The sequence below is a fragment of the Mixophyes fleayi genome, chromosome 6 (assembly GCF_038048845.1).
Source record: "Mixophyes fleayi isolate aMixFle1 chromosome 6, aMixFle1.hap1, whole genome shotgun sequence".
NCBI classification, from domain to species: Eukaryota; Metazoa; Chordata; class Amphibia; order Anura; family Limnodynastidae; genus Mixophyes; species Mixophyes fleayi.
This window is the reverse complement of record NC_134407.1, coordinates 120,008,524-120,024,262: the sequence shown is the minus strand read 5'-3', so window position 1 is coordinate 120,024,262 and position 15,739 is coordinate 120,008,524. Positions and strand designations below refer to the sequence as shown.

The window sequence follows — 15,739 nt, the reverse complement described above, 5'->3', positions numbered from 1 at the left end:
CACTTTCCAATGGTGTAGTGCTGGAACATACTTATTCAACAAAAATCAAGATTCAAGTTGCCAAAAGTTGTCTAGAGGCAGAGCACTCAGAAAACTCAACCGGCCATCTTGATTGCCAGGCCAAGCCCAGGAAAACTGTTTCTAATAATTAGAAGGTGTTACAGCAGGACCCTGTTTTTAATGGTATGTTAGATCACAAACCAAGAATAGGTTGAGAAGAATAACAACCTTAGAAGTCTGCTTGCACCGAGTGTATTGAAAACACAGAAAGATCAGATCCAGAATACATCGTGGTTACCATCTACACCACTGGGGTGTTTCAGATGCAATAAAAATGTCTGTTTGACATGCAAATTTATTAGGAATGCTATATGTAGAATAAAGTCTTCAGTTTATGGAATAGAATATGAGATTATGCAATTTATAAACTGCGAGACAACTCATGTAATCTACATACTGGAGTGCCCATGTGGACTCCAGTACGTAGGTAGGACTACCCGCTTACTTAAAATGCGGTTTAGGGAACATAGGTTAAACATAAAGGTTGGCAGACACATAGTATCTCTAGACACTTCTCTAAGAGTCATAATTGAGACCCCTTAGGTCTTACTATTGTAGGAGTAGAGAGTTTTGACCCTTCCATGAGGGGGATAGATATAAAAGATGGTGTAGAGGAGAGGTGTCCTGGATGTTTAAATTACAGACATTAAGTCCAGAGTGTCAGAATGAGACCATAGAATTTAACGACTGGTATCTTTGAAGGTCATTGTAGATCATATATATATTTAGACTTTATCATATTTGATATGTATTGCATATATTTTTTCATGTATGCGCATATATATTTGTGTCATAAAATATTTTTTAAGGGTAAAATTATTTAGACCCAATTAGGAATTGCTGTTATGTTAATTTATGTATGTTATATTGTGTGGAGTTTTATATGTGTTGATTCCTACTAGGATTTTTATTATTATTACTTTCTTTTTTTTTTACACTATCTATATCTATATATATATCTATATATCTATATATATATATATATATATATATATATATATATATATATATATATATATATATTTTTTTTTTTTTTTTTTTAATATTATTAATTAATTTTTGGGTTTGTGAAGTATGCTTCCTTTTTAGGAGATTGTATTTTGGTTATCTTTTAATGCCTATTTAGGGGCACTATCGTTACTGTTTTATGCTTATTAACACACCTGTCTTCAAAGCTTCAAGCGTTCTCTGAATACCCACCTCTTCAGACAAGTTTATGATATTCCTCAACTACCATCTTAATCTCTCTAGATTACCCTACTACCACCCTCTACACAGCTAACGCAAGACAACAACCCTCTGACTAACATTGCCACACACACAGCCCACTCAGTACTTTTACCTTTGCATTCTAGCCGGTCCATTGTGCAGTATGATGTAGCACATGCCCTTGTGTTTCAAACTCCCATTGTCCTATAGATTATAAGCTTGCGAGCAGGGTTTTCTTACCTCTCTGTCTGTATATATTACCCAGTATTGTCTTATTAATGTTTGTTCCCAATTGAAAAGCGCTACGGAATTTGCTGGCGCTATATAAATAAATGATGATGATGAGTGTTTAACGAGAGGGTTCTGGCTCTATTTAAGGATGGACTTTTAGAACGTAAGTTACTTGGCTTGAGAAAGTCTACATGTGGTAGACGAAACACGTTGCTTGTTTTTCATATTATGCTTTCTAAGTAACAAATCAACATTGGATCCACCTAAAGAGGATCAGATATATTGACCAAGTGGTTGTAATATTTTTGCCTTGGATTTAGTGCGAGCATTTACCGTAACCTGAGGAACCGATTGGCTTATTTTAATTCTGTCCGGACAGTATTCACAGGTGCGCACCACAGCTATTCTCTTTGGAGAGAAATTATCGGTGAAGTGTAGACACTACGGCTCGTAAGTACTCTTTAATTTAGTCCTGCTTGCATCGCTTTGGGTGAGTTTCAATACCGAGCATTTGATGGACATTATTCAAGGGCGATACAGTTTCAGAAGGAGTTCATTAACTGCATCTTAACTCATTCCTGAGTCTTTCGCTAATTGGTGCGGAAAATAGACATCTTAACTATTGGATGTTTACATGAGCGCCCTAATTGATTGCGATTTAAAAAGGAGCATATGAACACTACTTATCAGCATATTTAAATTTTAAAGAAGCAAAGACATTTTACAGAATAAGCAATTATTGTTTACCCACTAAGAGTCACTTATGGGCTGTCAGATCTTATATCCGCAGTGGACACACTGTGGTTTTATCTTGGTTCTATGAAACAATTGCTGTTCTGAAATTGATATTTCTTATTGTGGGAGTTATATCAATGTGGGTATATTTTTGTTTGTCTATTTTTAGATAATATTGCTTTTCCTGGTTAATATTATATTTTTTGTATTACTTGGCAATGGATTTTTGACATAGATTTTTATTATTGATTGATTATACATAATACTATCTGCACAGTTAATTGGTTTCTTTACTTTTTTTTTTTTTTTTTTTTTAATATAATAGAGTGGGGACACTCATTTGAACAGCTGCACCTGGTATTTTTTCAAAGAGATTTACCTATCAACCGATTACATAATATCTTCGATTTAGCGCCCCAGACTTAGTTTGGTTGTTACAGTAAGGGCATGCCAGATTCAAGCGCACACAATCATCTCCGATTCAAGCTTTGGACATCTAAATGTACAGGATTTTCTGCTTTATCTCTTGCTCAAGCTACAGAGCTAGTCTAAGTCCTGATTACTAGTGACAACAGTCGTGTATGCATTCTATAGAGTGTGTTTGCAGTCAGGAACAACTGTAAAAATGTATTTGTCTGACATCCTTGGGGGACACTGCGACCTTGGGGTATAGAGTAGGGCCAGGCGAACACTGGCACTTTAACTTTAGTTAAACAAAGCTCTGGCTCCACCCCCCTATACCCCACCTCCTGCTAGAGGCCAGTCTAGTTTAAGTGCCCGGCGAAAAGGCTGTGTCTGGGCTGCAGCCCTCTTCTGTTACTTTTATTATTTTATGGCAGGAATATGCAGTATGCAGCGTGCGGCAAGCGCTGTATGGAGGGGGGGGGGATTGGAGGTGCTGTGAGAGGTGCCTCTGTTGCCAGCCTCCCTCTCCCAACGTTTTCATACCCTCCTAGGAGCCGGGCACAGTCGACGCAGGCTGTGTCCGTCCTCCTGATCTGACAGTCAGACTGCAGACACTGCGTGAGGAGGGGTGGCAGAAGGTAAGTGAACCCTCTCCCAGCACAATGCTGAGTGAGAGGGATAGAAAATCGCAGTTTGTTCCTGAGCAGACTACTTTTTACTAGAAGCAAGTCATTCTATGAAAAAAAAACAAGAGATTCTATTTTTAACTCAGGAGACAGGGTCAGATAAGGGTCACTAAGATAGTGAAGCCTTGCTAGGCACTGGGTTGTTGATTGTTACCAATTCAGTGCTGGGCCCTGGGGGAATCTATTACTCTTCCTCCATGGTAGTCTCTCACTATTATGTGTGCAGACACCAGAATAAACAGCCATTTTATAGCTCCCCTTTTCTGTCCTGAGTCCTGATAGAAAGGTTTGGGGATTGTTATTTTCAAAAGTTTATTTGTACTCTGTGGGGCTTTTATTGCCTGTATTGCAGGCTCACTTTCTGTTCCGTATTGTGGGCTGCTTGTTATTTAAATTGTGTTTTGTTACACTGTTTATTACTGTTTTGTTTGTGTTTTGTACCATCTATTTACATGTCAGAAGGGGAAAAACCATGCGTGGTAAAGCTGGTGTTACATCAATGTTGAGTTTCACCTGGGCTGTCTGTCACGTAAAGCTACCATCAGGTCAGTCAGGCATGCAGGCACTGTGCGCAGCCTGCCGGCTTTCAAAGAGCATACCGTGTAATACAGCAGCTGCTGCTTTACATACGGCAACACATGCCTGGGTTGGTCTCTCTCCAATACAGTGGCTGAACTTGCTCAGTTGGTGCTGTCACAGGCTGTGGTCGCTCCATCTTCTGATTCTGCTTGCACTGTAGCAACTGATATGGGTTCTAGTTTGCGAAGTCAAGGTTTGACTGTTTTTCCCTGGCGGAGTCTGTACAGCCTGCTTGGGTACAGGGAATTGCATCCTCTGTACAGGGTATGGTTTAGGTTTCTTCCTCTTAGAGAGGATGTTACAATCTGCGGCACCGTCTTCCTCACATAGGCGTAGTAGGATGGCGCCACAACTTCAGGAAAATAAGCCAGATTTTGACTGTAGTTCCCAGAATGAAGGTAATTTAGCTGTGAATTCTGACATGGATGCTCCTTCGGTTGTGGAGGAGATTCATTCGGTTCGCCAGAGTGTGGAGAAATAAATACAAGCTGTGTGTCAGGTACTTCACTTTCCTAAGTAAGAGGTATCTCATGTTGCACAAGCTCCTCTTTTTGCACAGGGAAGAAAAAAAAAAAAGATTCTTTCTTTTTCCTGGCTTCTTTCCTATTGGAAGATTTGTTGTCAGAGCCTTGGACTTTCCCAGATAGCAAGTTCCAAGTATTTCGGTGACTGCAGTCGGTTTATCCTTTTCCTACTGAAGTTTTTGCTAAATGGTAAACGCTTCCACGTGTGGATGGTGCAGTTACAATGTTAGCCAATTTAACTACTATTCCTTTTCCTAACATTGCCACTCTTAAGGATGGTACAGACCATTGGGTTAAGGCCGTCCTTAAATTCATTTTTGTGGCAGCATGTGCCTCTTTCAGGCCTGCTTTGGCATCTGTGTGGGTTAACAAAGCAGTAGAACACTGGTCAAAACACCGTTTTCAGGGTTTGTTGGCAGGCAGGCCTTCCTCTGAACTGCTTCCATTAGTGGAGCAAATTCAGAGGGTGATAGATTATTTACGAGAGGCAGCTACATACGCGGGACTGATTGGTGCACGTATTTCTGCCTCTGCAGAAATACTTGCAGCTTGTCGTATTCTCTGCCTTAAGTCCTGGAAGGCTGATGGGGAGTCTGAAAAGGTTCTTGAGACCATAACGTTTCCTGGGGGTCTTTTGTTTGGACCTCAGCTTGACTCCATTATCAGTCAAGCTACAGGTGGAAAGGGCATTTTTCTCCCAGTTAATGCTCCCAAACAAAGATTATCCAAATTCCAGTCCTTTCAGTCCTCGGGAAGGTTTCGGGGTTAATATTCCTCAGGCCAATCTTCTACAGGCCAGTCATCTGCCCCTGGAGGTGGTTTGCAGCGGGGACGTCAAGCCTGGTCTGGGCGACGTCCAGCTGCAAAGCCTGCAGACAAAGCCTGCGTGACGGGTTTTTTGTTCATCCGCTGTCGTCGGTGGTAGGAGCCCGTCTTCTGCGGTTCAGGGATCGGTGGTGTCCGATGAAACATTTCTTTAATGGAAGCGATTCAATCTTTCTTTCGGCAGGAGTGATTATTCTGGTTCCTCATTCTCAAAGAGGTTTGGGGTTTTATTCCAATCTTTTTCTTGTGACAAAACCAGACGGCTCCTTCAGACCGATTCTCAATCTAAAGTATTTGAATACACAGGTCAGAGTGCCCAGCTTCAAGATGGAGTCTTTACGCTCGGACATTGTCGGCATGGAACAGGGAGAATTTATGGTGGCTCTAGACATCAAGGATGCATATCTCCATGTGCCTATTTGGAAGGACCATTAGTCCCTGTTGAGGTTTGCAGTTCGGTCAGAGCACTTCCAGTTTCAGGCTCTTCCCTTTGGTCTCGCCACAGCTCCACGTATCTTCACCAAGATCATGGCGGTTATGGCTGCTCTGCTAAGGGCCAAGGGAATTACAATCATCCCTTCCCTGGATGATCTTTTTTTAAAGGCAGATTCTTCAGAGAAGCTTCTGTTGCATATTCAGGTAGTAATCCAGACCCTGGAGTAGCACGGATGGATTATCAACTTAAAAAAATCCAAGTTGATCCCATCCCAGCGGATGGTGTTTCTGGGTCTCTTACTCGATACCCGTCTGAGACGGGTGTTCTTTCCTCAGGACAAGATCCTAGCCTTGCTGAGGATGGTGAAATCCCTGTTGGTGGCAAGGAGACCTTCCATTCATTTTGCAATAAGGCTTCTGGGTAAGATGGTATCGTCATTCGAAGAGTTCAAGTTTGCTCAGTTCCATGCACGACAGTTTCAATTGGATCTCCTGTCCCAATGGAACAAATCCCATCGGAATCTGGCGAGTCAGGTTTTTCGCCTGTCTCCGCAGACGCGTCAGTCGCTGATCTGGTGGCTACACAGGCAGAATCTCACCAGGGGACGCTTGTTCTCAATTTGGAATTGGATTCTGATAACAGATGTCAGCCTTTGGGGTTGGGGGGCTGTCTGTCTTCAGGCTCGATTTCAGGGGCTTTGGACTCAGAGGAATCCAAACTTCCAATAAATGTCTTCGAACTGCGCGCAGTGTTTCATGCTCTAAGAAGTGCGCAACACTTGCTGCAGGGAAAGCCAGTAAAGATTCAATTGGACAATGTCACAGCATATCTCAACCATCAGGGCGGCACCAGGCGTCCCTTGGCCATGAGGGAGACTCACAGGATATTTCTGTGGGCCGAAGCTTGCGTTTCGGCACTCGTGGCCATCTTCATTCTCGGAATAGAAAATTGGGAAGCAGACTTCCTAAGCAGGCAGACTCTGCATCCAAGAGAATGGTCTCTCCATCCGGAGGTGTTTCAACAGTTAGTGGTGAAATGGGGTCAACCAGATGTCGACATGATGGCATCTCGGTTGAATCACAGGGTTTCCCGCTACTGTTCCCGTGCAAGAGATCCCGGGGAAGTCGCGGTAGACGCTATGTCCGTCCCTTGGAGGTACCGCTTAGTGTACCTTTTTCTTCCGATAGCTATGCTTTCACGAGTACTGAAAAAGGTGGAGAGAGGGTGTTCCAGTGCTTCTAGTGGCGCCGGATTGGCCGCACAGGGCCTGGTACACTGACGTACTCTTCATGGCAGGAGGTCTGTCGTGGCGGTTGCCAATACGCCCAGATCTGCTAACCCAGGGTCCCTTTTGTCATCAAAGTTTGCAATATCTGGCTTTAACGGCGTGGCTGTTGAGGCCAGGATCCTAAGGGATTTTTGGATTAGGTGGTGCAGACCATGCCACGTGCTCGAAAACCGGCTTCGTCAAAAATATATCATCGTGTCTGGAGGACATATATTGGTTGGTGCGAAAAGAAGGGATATCCTATGTCGTCTTTTCGTCTGGCCAGGTTACTGAGGTTCTTGCAGGATGGCTTGAATACAGGTTTGCGTCTTAGTTCTCTTAAGGGTCAGGTGTCAGCTCTTTCGATCTTCTTTCAAAGAAAACTTGCTGTTATACCTGATGTGCAAACTTTCATTCAAGGTGTTCTCCTTGTTCAACCTTATATTCCTCCGGTTCCACCATGGGATTTGAATTTGGTGTTGAGGGCTTTACAGCAGCCACCGTTTGAGTCCTTGAATATGGTGAATTTCAAATTTCTAATGTTGAAAACGGTTTTTCTTTTGGACATTTCTACGGCACGCAGAGTTTCAGAGCTTGCTGCTTTGTCTTGCAAGCCTCCTCTGCTTCCTAAAGTTGTATCTAAGTTTCATTTGAATCAGGATATTGTCATTCCGGCTCTAACTGATTACTCGTCTTCCGATAACGATGAGTCTATTCGTACTCTTGATGTTCTTCGTGCCTTGCGAATTTATGTTAAAAGATCTCAGAAATTACGCAAAACTGAGGATCTTTTCATTCTTTATGATGCTCACAAAAGAGGCTGGCCAGCTTCTAAAGTGACCATTGCTAGAAGGATTACAGCTGTTATCCGTCAGGCTTACAATGGGGCTGGGGAGCCTGTCCCAGATAATCTACGGGCGCATTCTACAATATCTGTAAGTGCTTCCTGGGCGGCCCGTCATGGTGCCTCCAGTGAACAATTGTGTAAAGCGGCCACGTGGTCTTCTGTACACACTTTCACAAAGTTTTACAGATTTAATGTGTTTGCCTCTAGGGATGCAAGTTTTGGGAGAAAGGTGCTTCGGGCCGTTTCTTCTGAGCGTTCCCTCCCGTGAGACAGCTTTGGGCTGTCCCCAAGGTCCCGGTGTCCCCCAAGGATGTCAGAGAAAATGGAATTTTTATACTTATGTAAAATCCGTTTCTCTTAATCCATTGGGGGACACCGGACGCCCATCCTTAACGCTCTGTTTTCTCCTTCTGTTTGACATGTTATCTGGTTGTTAAGACAGTGATGTGTTGTTCGGTTTATTCTTTTTTCTTTGGTTTCCTCTCTATATTCCTTTCTGCGGGCTTGGTTAAACATAGACTGGCCTCTAGCAGGAGGTGGGGTATAGAGGGGATAGAGCCAGAGCTTTGTTTAACTAAAGTTAAAGTGCCAGTGTTCGCCTGTCCCTACTCTATACCCCAAGGTCCCGGTGTCCCCTAATGGATTAAGAGAAACGGATTTTATGTAAGTATAAAAATCCCATTTTTATGTTTAGTAGATGTTAATAACATCCTAATGTATTTTTTTATTTTTTACGGTTTTATCACTAATGCCTATATTATTAAAAGCGTGACATTGTTTTGTTTTTTTTGTTTTTTGTGCACTTTACGAATTTATATTCCACATAGATATTGGACATGTCCGTCAGTGTCTTGTGTAGTAGAGCTGAGGAGACCTAATCCCGAGTTAATTAGCATATACACGTATCTTCAGATCTGCTCATTGTTGAATTCAGACGTGTGTATGCCAGAATTCCGTGCATTTTAAAACAAATGCAGGTTGCGCTCAGTATGCCTGCCTTGATGAATCGGGCCCTAGATGTCTGTAAAGACCTAAATCTAAAAATTGTATAAATTGTACTGTAAAATTTTAATATTATTTTGAATCTCCTAAAGAATTGGTATGGGTTGCATACTATTGGACAAATATATATTTATATTTATATAGACACTTCGGAACATTTGAGCAATTGAAGACCATCTACCGGTTACCTAACTTCCGATATCTGCAACTGAGACATGCCGTTAACGCTCGGTTTCCTGGGGACCAGTCGCAGATTCTAGATTCTCCTTTAAAAAATGTGACGCGCTCTTTGGGTTCCTGTAAATCAATATCTGTGTTATATGCCACACTGCTGCCTCAGCTGTCTCTGAGAGGATTGGATCTGCTGAGAAATAGGTTGGAGACTGACCTGGGTGTCCTATCAGATGAGAAGTGGAGCTTGGTGATAGGAGGTACTAGAGATGCCACCTCCTGTCTTATGTTCCAGCAGGTAAATTTCTATATGGCGCATAGTGTGTTTAGCCTCTTCCAGAAAGCACAAAATTGAACAACGCACCTTCTCAGAATGTCCTAAGTGCGATGCACATTCTGGCACTTGTTGTGGGCATGCTCAGTTCAATTCTTTTGGATTGAAATATGGGATTGTATCTCCTCCACACTGCCTCTCACACCGCCCCCCCCCCCCCTTCCCAAGGTATGTTTGCTCGGTATCACATTAGAGGAAAGCCTAAACAAGCCGCTCTTTATATGTTTACTTTGGCCTCCCTGGCAAAGGTTGTTCTTGCTAGGAAGTGAATAGTGCCGGAGGCATCCAGTGTTGTCCATTGGACTAATTTAGTTACTGAGGTATGGAGGCATGAACTGAGGCATGAGCGGTTCATGTACGAAAGTAGAAAGGCAATTCACAAGTATAAGGTCTGGCACCATTGGTACAAGTTTCAATTCGTTGTCCAGCCCTACCAGGATGATATGATTTGATGTGAATGGGGAGCCAAAGGTTAAAATGTTAGATACAGCCCTGCGCAGCTTCATGTTTAGCTTTAATTTCACTTAGGATTGATTTTGGGATTTGGAGTTTAGTTCCTCGTACATTTACAAGAATGACAATACTTAATCTGAGAAGGGTCACCTAAATGTTAAAATGATTATGCTGATTTAAGTACATCCTTGTTGCCCTTCTGCTCCACAGGAGGTTTCTGTCCTCCCTGAGCTCGCCTTTGGACACCTGCATTACGGTTTGACAGGTGTACTGCCCCAGTCAAACTCCTCATGCTCTCCTGTTTACCAGAGCCGTAACGACGGCGGTGCGACCGCCCCGGGCACAAGCCCAAGTGGGCGCAGCCGCCCGATACCCAAGCAACAATCGATTCCTCAATACCTGGAATAGCTTGGCGCTTCTGCCCGCAGTGGAACGCACCGAAAGCAGGAAGTTCGGCATTCAAATGCCGGACTTCCTGCTTGTTCCACTGAGGGCAGAAGCGCCAAGCTATTCCAGGTATTGAGGAATCGATTGTCAGTAACATCTGTTAATATAACGACTTGTGCCATGTCTTGTGCCCAGATAAACACGTAGCAACCCCCTGTGTGATGTGTCCCCCCCCCCCCCCCCCCCTCTGGAGAATATAATATGTATTACAGTTGTATTTAGCCCTCCTTTGTATCTCTCCTACCCCAGAGGTAGTTATATTTCACTGTGGTCCAGAGATACAGGAGCCTCATTGGCTGAGACATAATGACCCGCTTTAAATTATTTAGTTAAACCCTATAAATACATTATAGTAGAATTAAATTACTGACTATTGGCAAATTTTTTATATGACACCTACAGGATTATTTCAGTATCTTTTTGATGGCATAGTTAATTTTAACAAAATGGCAATTGGTCTTAGTTTACAGATTCACTTTTGATTTGACCAAAATATATAGAGCCCAGATAAGCAGAAGTGTGCCGTAAAACATCACAACTCCTCAAAATGAGCTTGATTTCCCCCATAATCACATAAAAGTCAATCTGCTCATTGTGTACATGTTAGTTCTTTGCTCGGCTAGTACCACATGGAGAGATTTTAGGCTGCCTGAATGTCTAACTTACTAAACTAAAGCTAACATTTGATTTGATGCCAAAAGCACTAGTTAAAGAGAGGTGAATGTTGTGACTTCCCCAAAAGTTGACTATCCTTTAAAATTTGCTGCACTAACTTACCTAGGTTCAAAGTACTATCCCTAATTTACAGAGACAATTCCAGATCTTGAAAAAGATTGTCCCTTAAGCAGCAAACATTGGCCAAATTTACAGTACAATTGCTGTTATTCTGCAATGCTAACCACTGTGCCGCCCAGTTATGATAGTCTCTCTCTCTCTGTAAAGTGCTAGCCACACCCACACATTAGGTTGGCCACACCCACTTGACAAATGTCACTCCCACTTAGATGGGGGGCGCCGGTGCCCTGTCTCGCCCAGGGCACCAAAATGTCTAGTTACGGCACTGCTGTTTACAGTTGGTCGCCTCTATTTTTGTAACATGTTAAAAGTGACAATAGTGAGTAGAAAGAATAGGTTGGAAGTTCTTTGTAATTTCTAATACTATTACTATTATTTTTGTGTCTGTTTTTGTTTTGTAATATATTTCTCTTTGTTGTATTGTCTTAAACTACATAAAAACACTTTATCTTAAAAAGAATTGGTATGGGTAGACCTAGATGGACTGATCATTGTTTTCTTTTTTTCTGCTATATAATTGTTTTGTCTTTCTTTATTTTTCCATAGGCGAAGGTCTCCATGTTCACTCTTGTGTAATTGCAGCCTGCAGTCCATATTTAGCCAAACTTCTAACACATCCTGGTGAAATGTCAACTGTTGTTGATCCATCAAAACCAGTATTATTCAATAGACGTGTATTAGGCATTCATGAAATTTCTAGCCACTATTTACTTCCTCTTGTGCGTTACATGTATACATCAGAACTGGAGGTTGCACCAGCAGATGTCCATGGTGTTCTCAAAGCAGCAAAGAGGTTACGGATACCAGAGCTGGAGATGTTGAAGCTGGAGGGAGGCAGGTTAGTAAGGCTCGAATCTGGAAGAAAGCTAAACAGAGATTGTCTTAGTAGCAAGAAACACACTCCATATACAGTGTTTGATGTGCAGAATAGCGGACTAAGATTTCAGGAAATGCATACAAAGAATAATGAGCCAAAAAGCCTGGGAGCAATAAAGAATGAGCCAAGCAGCCCAGATATGGTAAAGAATGAGCCAAGCAGCCCAGATATAGTGAAGATTGAGCCGAGGTATCAGAGCGCACAGGTGGTGGTGGAGCCAAGCTGCAAGAGCGAGCTGGAGGTGGGGTTGAATTGCCCGCAAGAAAGCATGATGGAGAAAGGGCCATTTAGCCAGTATCTAGCAGAGGAACCAAATAGTTCATCTAGTATTTCATACTACTGCAATAAGTCTGGGGAAAAATCAGGTAAACAAAATATAGGCAGTTCTAAAATATTACCAGACCAAGAGGGAGAACTACTCGCAGGGGAAAAACAAGCAAGATATGACATTAAATCAAGAAAAGGATTGTTGAAAAGGATATGTCTGGACAGAGCAAAAATACAAACTATTCCACCTGATATTAAGACTTCTAAGACTAAGAGTCGAAGAATGGGTAGCAGAAACATTAACATATCAATCTCAAATGACCCTGAATTATATCTACAAAGTGATATGGCTCATTTGCCCCATGATCATGTGCATAATGACTTGCAATTTGTAGAAGAGTTAAGAGGACACCATTTACCTGATGAAACAACAAGTGAGGAACATGCAGAGTATTTGGGAGGTTTGGTGGACTGTGGATTGAGGTCAAAGAAAATAAAAACTTTACATCTAAAGGACGGTACTGATAAAGGTCAGTATACTGGCTGTGAAATGACAAATCCTTCAGTACATTCAGCAACTGAAAGTTATTCTACGGCATGTATAGGTCTGGAAGGTGTAAAGGAGGCATGGTCAGCTTTAATGACAGAGGTGCAAAATGAAACCGTAACCCAGAAGAGTTTAGCATCAGTTACCCATTGTAAATCTGACACTGGTATGGTATGTCTCCAGGACAAGAATATGAATGAATCAGGAAAGAGACAACTGGGTATTAATAAGTCTCATGTGAACGAAGTGCAGAAGGTGAAACTGAGGAAAGTCAGCACTGGGCTTAGCTGGGAAGTTGTGAGAGAAGTGGATCCCCCACACATTGAGTGCTATGATGGGAAAGACAATCAGTTGAATGAGTTTGAGCAGCTTCTTGAACAGATACTAAATATGCCATCTCCCATGTCTCCAGTTGTGGATGTGGGCGGGTGCAGTCCAGTGACTTTCATGGGAGAGAGTGTGTTGCCTGACTTGTCCTCAGACTCCGACATAGAGGTCGATGTTCTTGGTTAAGAGTATATTTTAATGTGTTGAAAGCATCTGCCATGTTAAGCACTAAACTAGACAGAGCCAATAGTTTAAACATTTGGGAGTAAAAACTTGTATCATTAACTTGTAGCAATAAAAATATAAATGCAGCCAATTTTTATATTTTTTGTTTTTCTAAAACTAATGATTATGCCTGTTCAAACTTCTCTTAATCTTTCTATATTCAGGTTTTCTACTATTTTGATGGCATTGCGTGGCGTTACTTTCTATATTGCATATAGTATAGTGAGTGTATTGTACCACTGGTAATGTTCAATTGCTTGAAAGAGATAATCATACAAAAGAAAGCTTTGTATGACTAACTGATGTACAGTCTCTGAATATTGATCTGTTTTTCTTTTGTTGATTTGCAAACTATTAAAATAATGGGATAGTATCACAAACTGTCTTTACTTTTGCAGCATTTTGTTTCCTACTACTCCATATTTAACTATTAGTATAGATTAAACTAAGTTTATATCTAACTATTTTGTGTTATCAGCAAATGGGTCACTAAATTGTAAATGAAACCTCTTTGCGACCAACTTTGTGTTTGCCATTTGTGTTACCCTTTTTCCGTAAATAAAAAAAAAGCCACAAAAAAGTTGCCCATGTTTTTCTCCAACAATATAATCTGTACAATTGATGAAGTAATTATCTATTTATTTAACCTCACACTTATGAATGTTATTAAGCTGATTTGCAGGGAAAACAGAGAGAGAAAGCGTACAGACTACACATATCAAACAATTAAACTTTCTGCATTCAGTTACAGGGTATTTTAATAAGTCTGTGTAAATCTTATGTAATTTTCAAGTATTAAGGACCCTGTACATTTGTCCACAATTTGGCTGTTATATATTCCAAAATACAGGGTGATTCTAAAGTCGCAGTACACCCTTTTATTTCAAAAACTCTACAGGAATTGGGCCGATTGGCCGATTTCAAGATGTCGCCCATGTTTGGTACATACCGTAAAAGATAGACCACGTCATCCATACCTTACTGGAGTATTCAGGTTTCCCAATTTCCTGTAGAGTTTTTGAAATAAAAGGGTGTACTGCGACTTTTGAATCACCCTGTAGAATCATTACAGAGATGTGTGCTCTGGCCACACAGGTTTATTAAACACGAATTCAAACGATTCTCTCAGAATTGGACATTGCTATAGTACAAAAGTATAAAACTTTGATTCACACAGTTGCTGATTCAATTAGCAGCGAGGTTCAGTTTGATTATGTAGGTAATGATCTTTGCTTACCTCTTAGGTGTGAGCAAATTTGAGTTAGGTTTTCATTGGCAGTAATGTGTGCAGAAACATATCTGAAAGGTTACTAAAGAATCTTGCGGCTAATTGAATCTGCCCTTATTGTTAACATAATCTAAACAGGTTAATTGTAGAGGCTGAGGGGTTCGCTAAATTAGAAACGGGCATACCCAATGAGCAAAACAACATATTGAGTTATGCAGAAGGCTGTGCACTGTTGTGTGTCGGCTATCTCACCCGGACAGTCACCTCATTTCTTATGTGTGTATTATACCGTTAAGCAACTTCACCACAGACATTTGGTAACAGACAAGTATTGAAAATGCTTGTATTAGTGTTCCTTTTCTCTCCTAATAGGTTGCTGCGTCGAGTCTTTTGCCAGCCCTGCCCAAAGAAAGTAATTTAAACACATTGTCTACTTGGCAACCCAAATATAGGTACTCCAGGAGCCTGCAAGGGTACTGGGACTTCAGTTATACATATACAGTTTACTACAGCAATCCAAAAAAAGCTGTATTTTCACAATATATGCCTATCCCCTACCCACACTTGGGATCGATCGTCCCACACCTTCTCCCAAACTTCATTAGTGTAATGGGTAAGGTAGAACCTATGCATTATGTATAGCTGTACCTGATAACATTTGGCACATTATGTAGCCTTGTTGGAATGCACTAGTACCACTCCCTGTCCGAGAAACTACTCGGATCACATCCCTTATCAAAAAGGCATGAATAGCAGAAATTGCCCCATCATAGTTATCCTATATCTAACCCAGAATTTCGATCAACCCCCCCCCCCCTTAACGCTACTTGCCCCTTACCTCTGCCTGTTTCCTGGATTAACCCTGTCTGCAACCTCCCCTGACCTCTGGCCTATCTTTGTTTACCCTGCTTGCTGCTGACCTATTACTTTACTTTTGGCCTGTCTTTGAAATCTGCATCCTGTATTCCGGTTAACCTCCACCCTTTGTTGCTGTTAATTTTGATAAGCTTTTACTACCATAGAGTTAAGTCCTAGGGCATCCAAGTACCTGCGAACAAGTTCCGTTCTACGGGAAAGGCGGCTCTTATAGGTGAAGACCTCCTATCAGTTTGGTTCTAAAAGCTTTTCTCATAGCCTTTAGCCTTAACACAAACTTGGTAAACTAAACTGGACTATGCCACATAGAAGTGTATAACCCCTGCTCTGTGTGTACTGTGGGTGATGGGAGGCCTGAATCACAGTGGCAGATTGTAGGTATGTAG

At 41.7% G+C, this 15,739-nt stretch overlaps 1 protein-coding gene across 1 annotated transcript in view; it reads left to right on the top strand.

Annotated features, from left to right (window-relative positions):
• Window positions 1-13,811, top strand: part of BTBD18 (BTB domain containing 18) — a 31,038-nt gene extending 17,227 nt beyond the window's left edge. The window contains exon 3 of the mRNA XM_075217197.1: window positions 11,553-13,811. Within this exon, the coding sequence (XP_075073298.1) occupies window positions 11,553-13,210 (1,658 nt within the window). The 3' untranslated portion in view covers window positions 13,211-13,811. The remainder of the gene's footprint in view (window positions 1-11,552) is intronic.
• The last annotated feature ends 1,928 nt before the right edge of the window (window positions 13,812-15,739 follow it).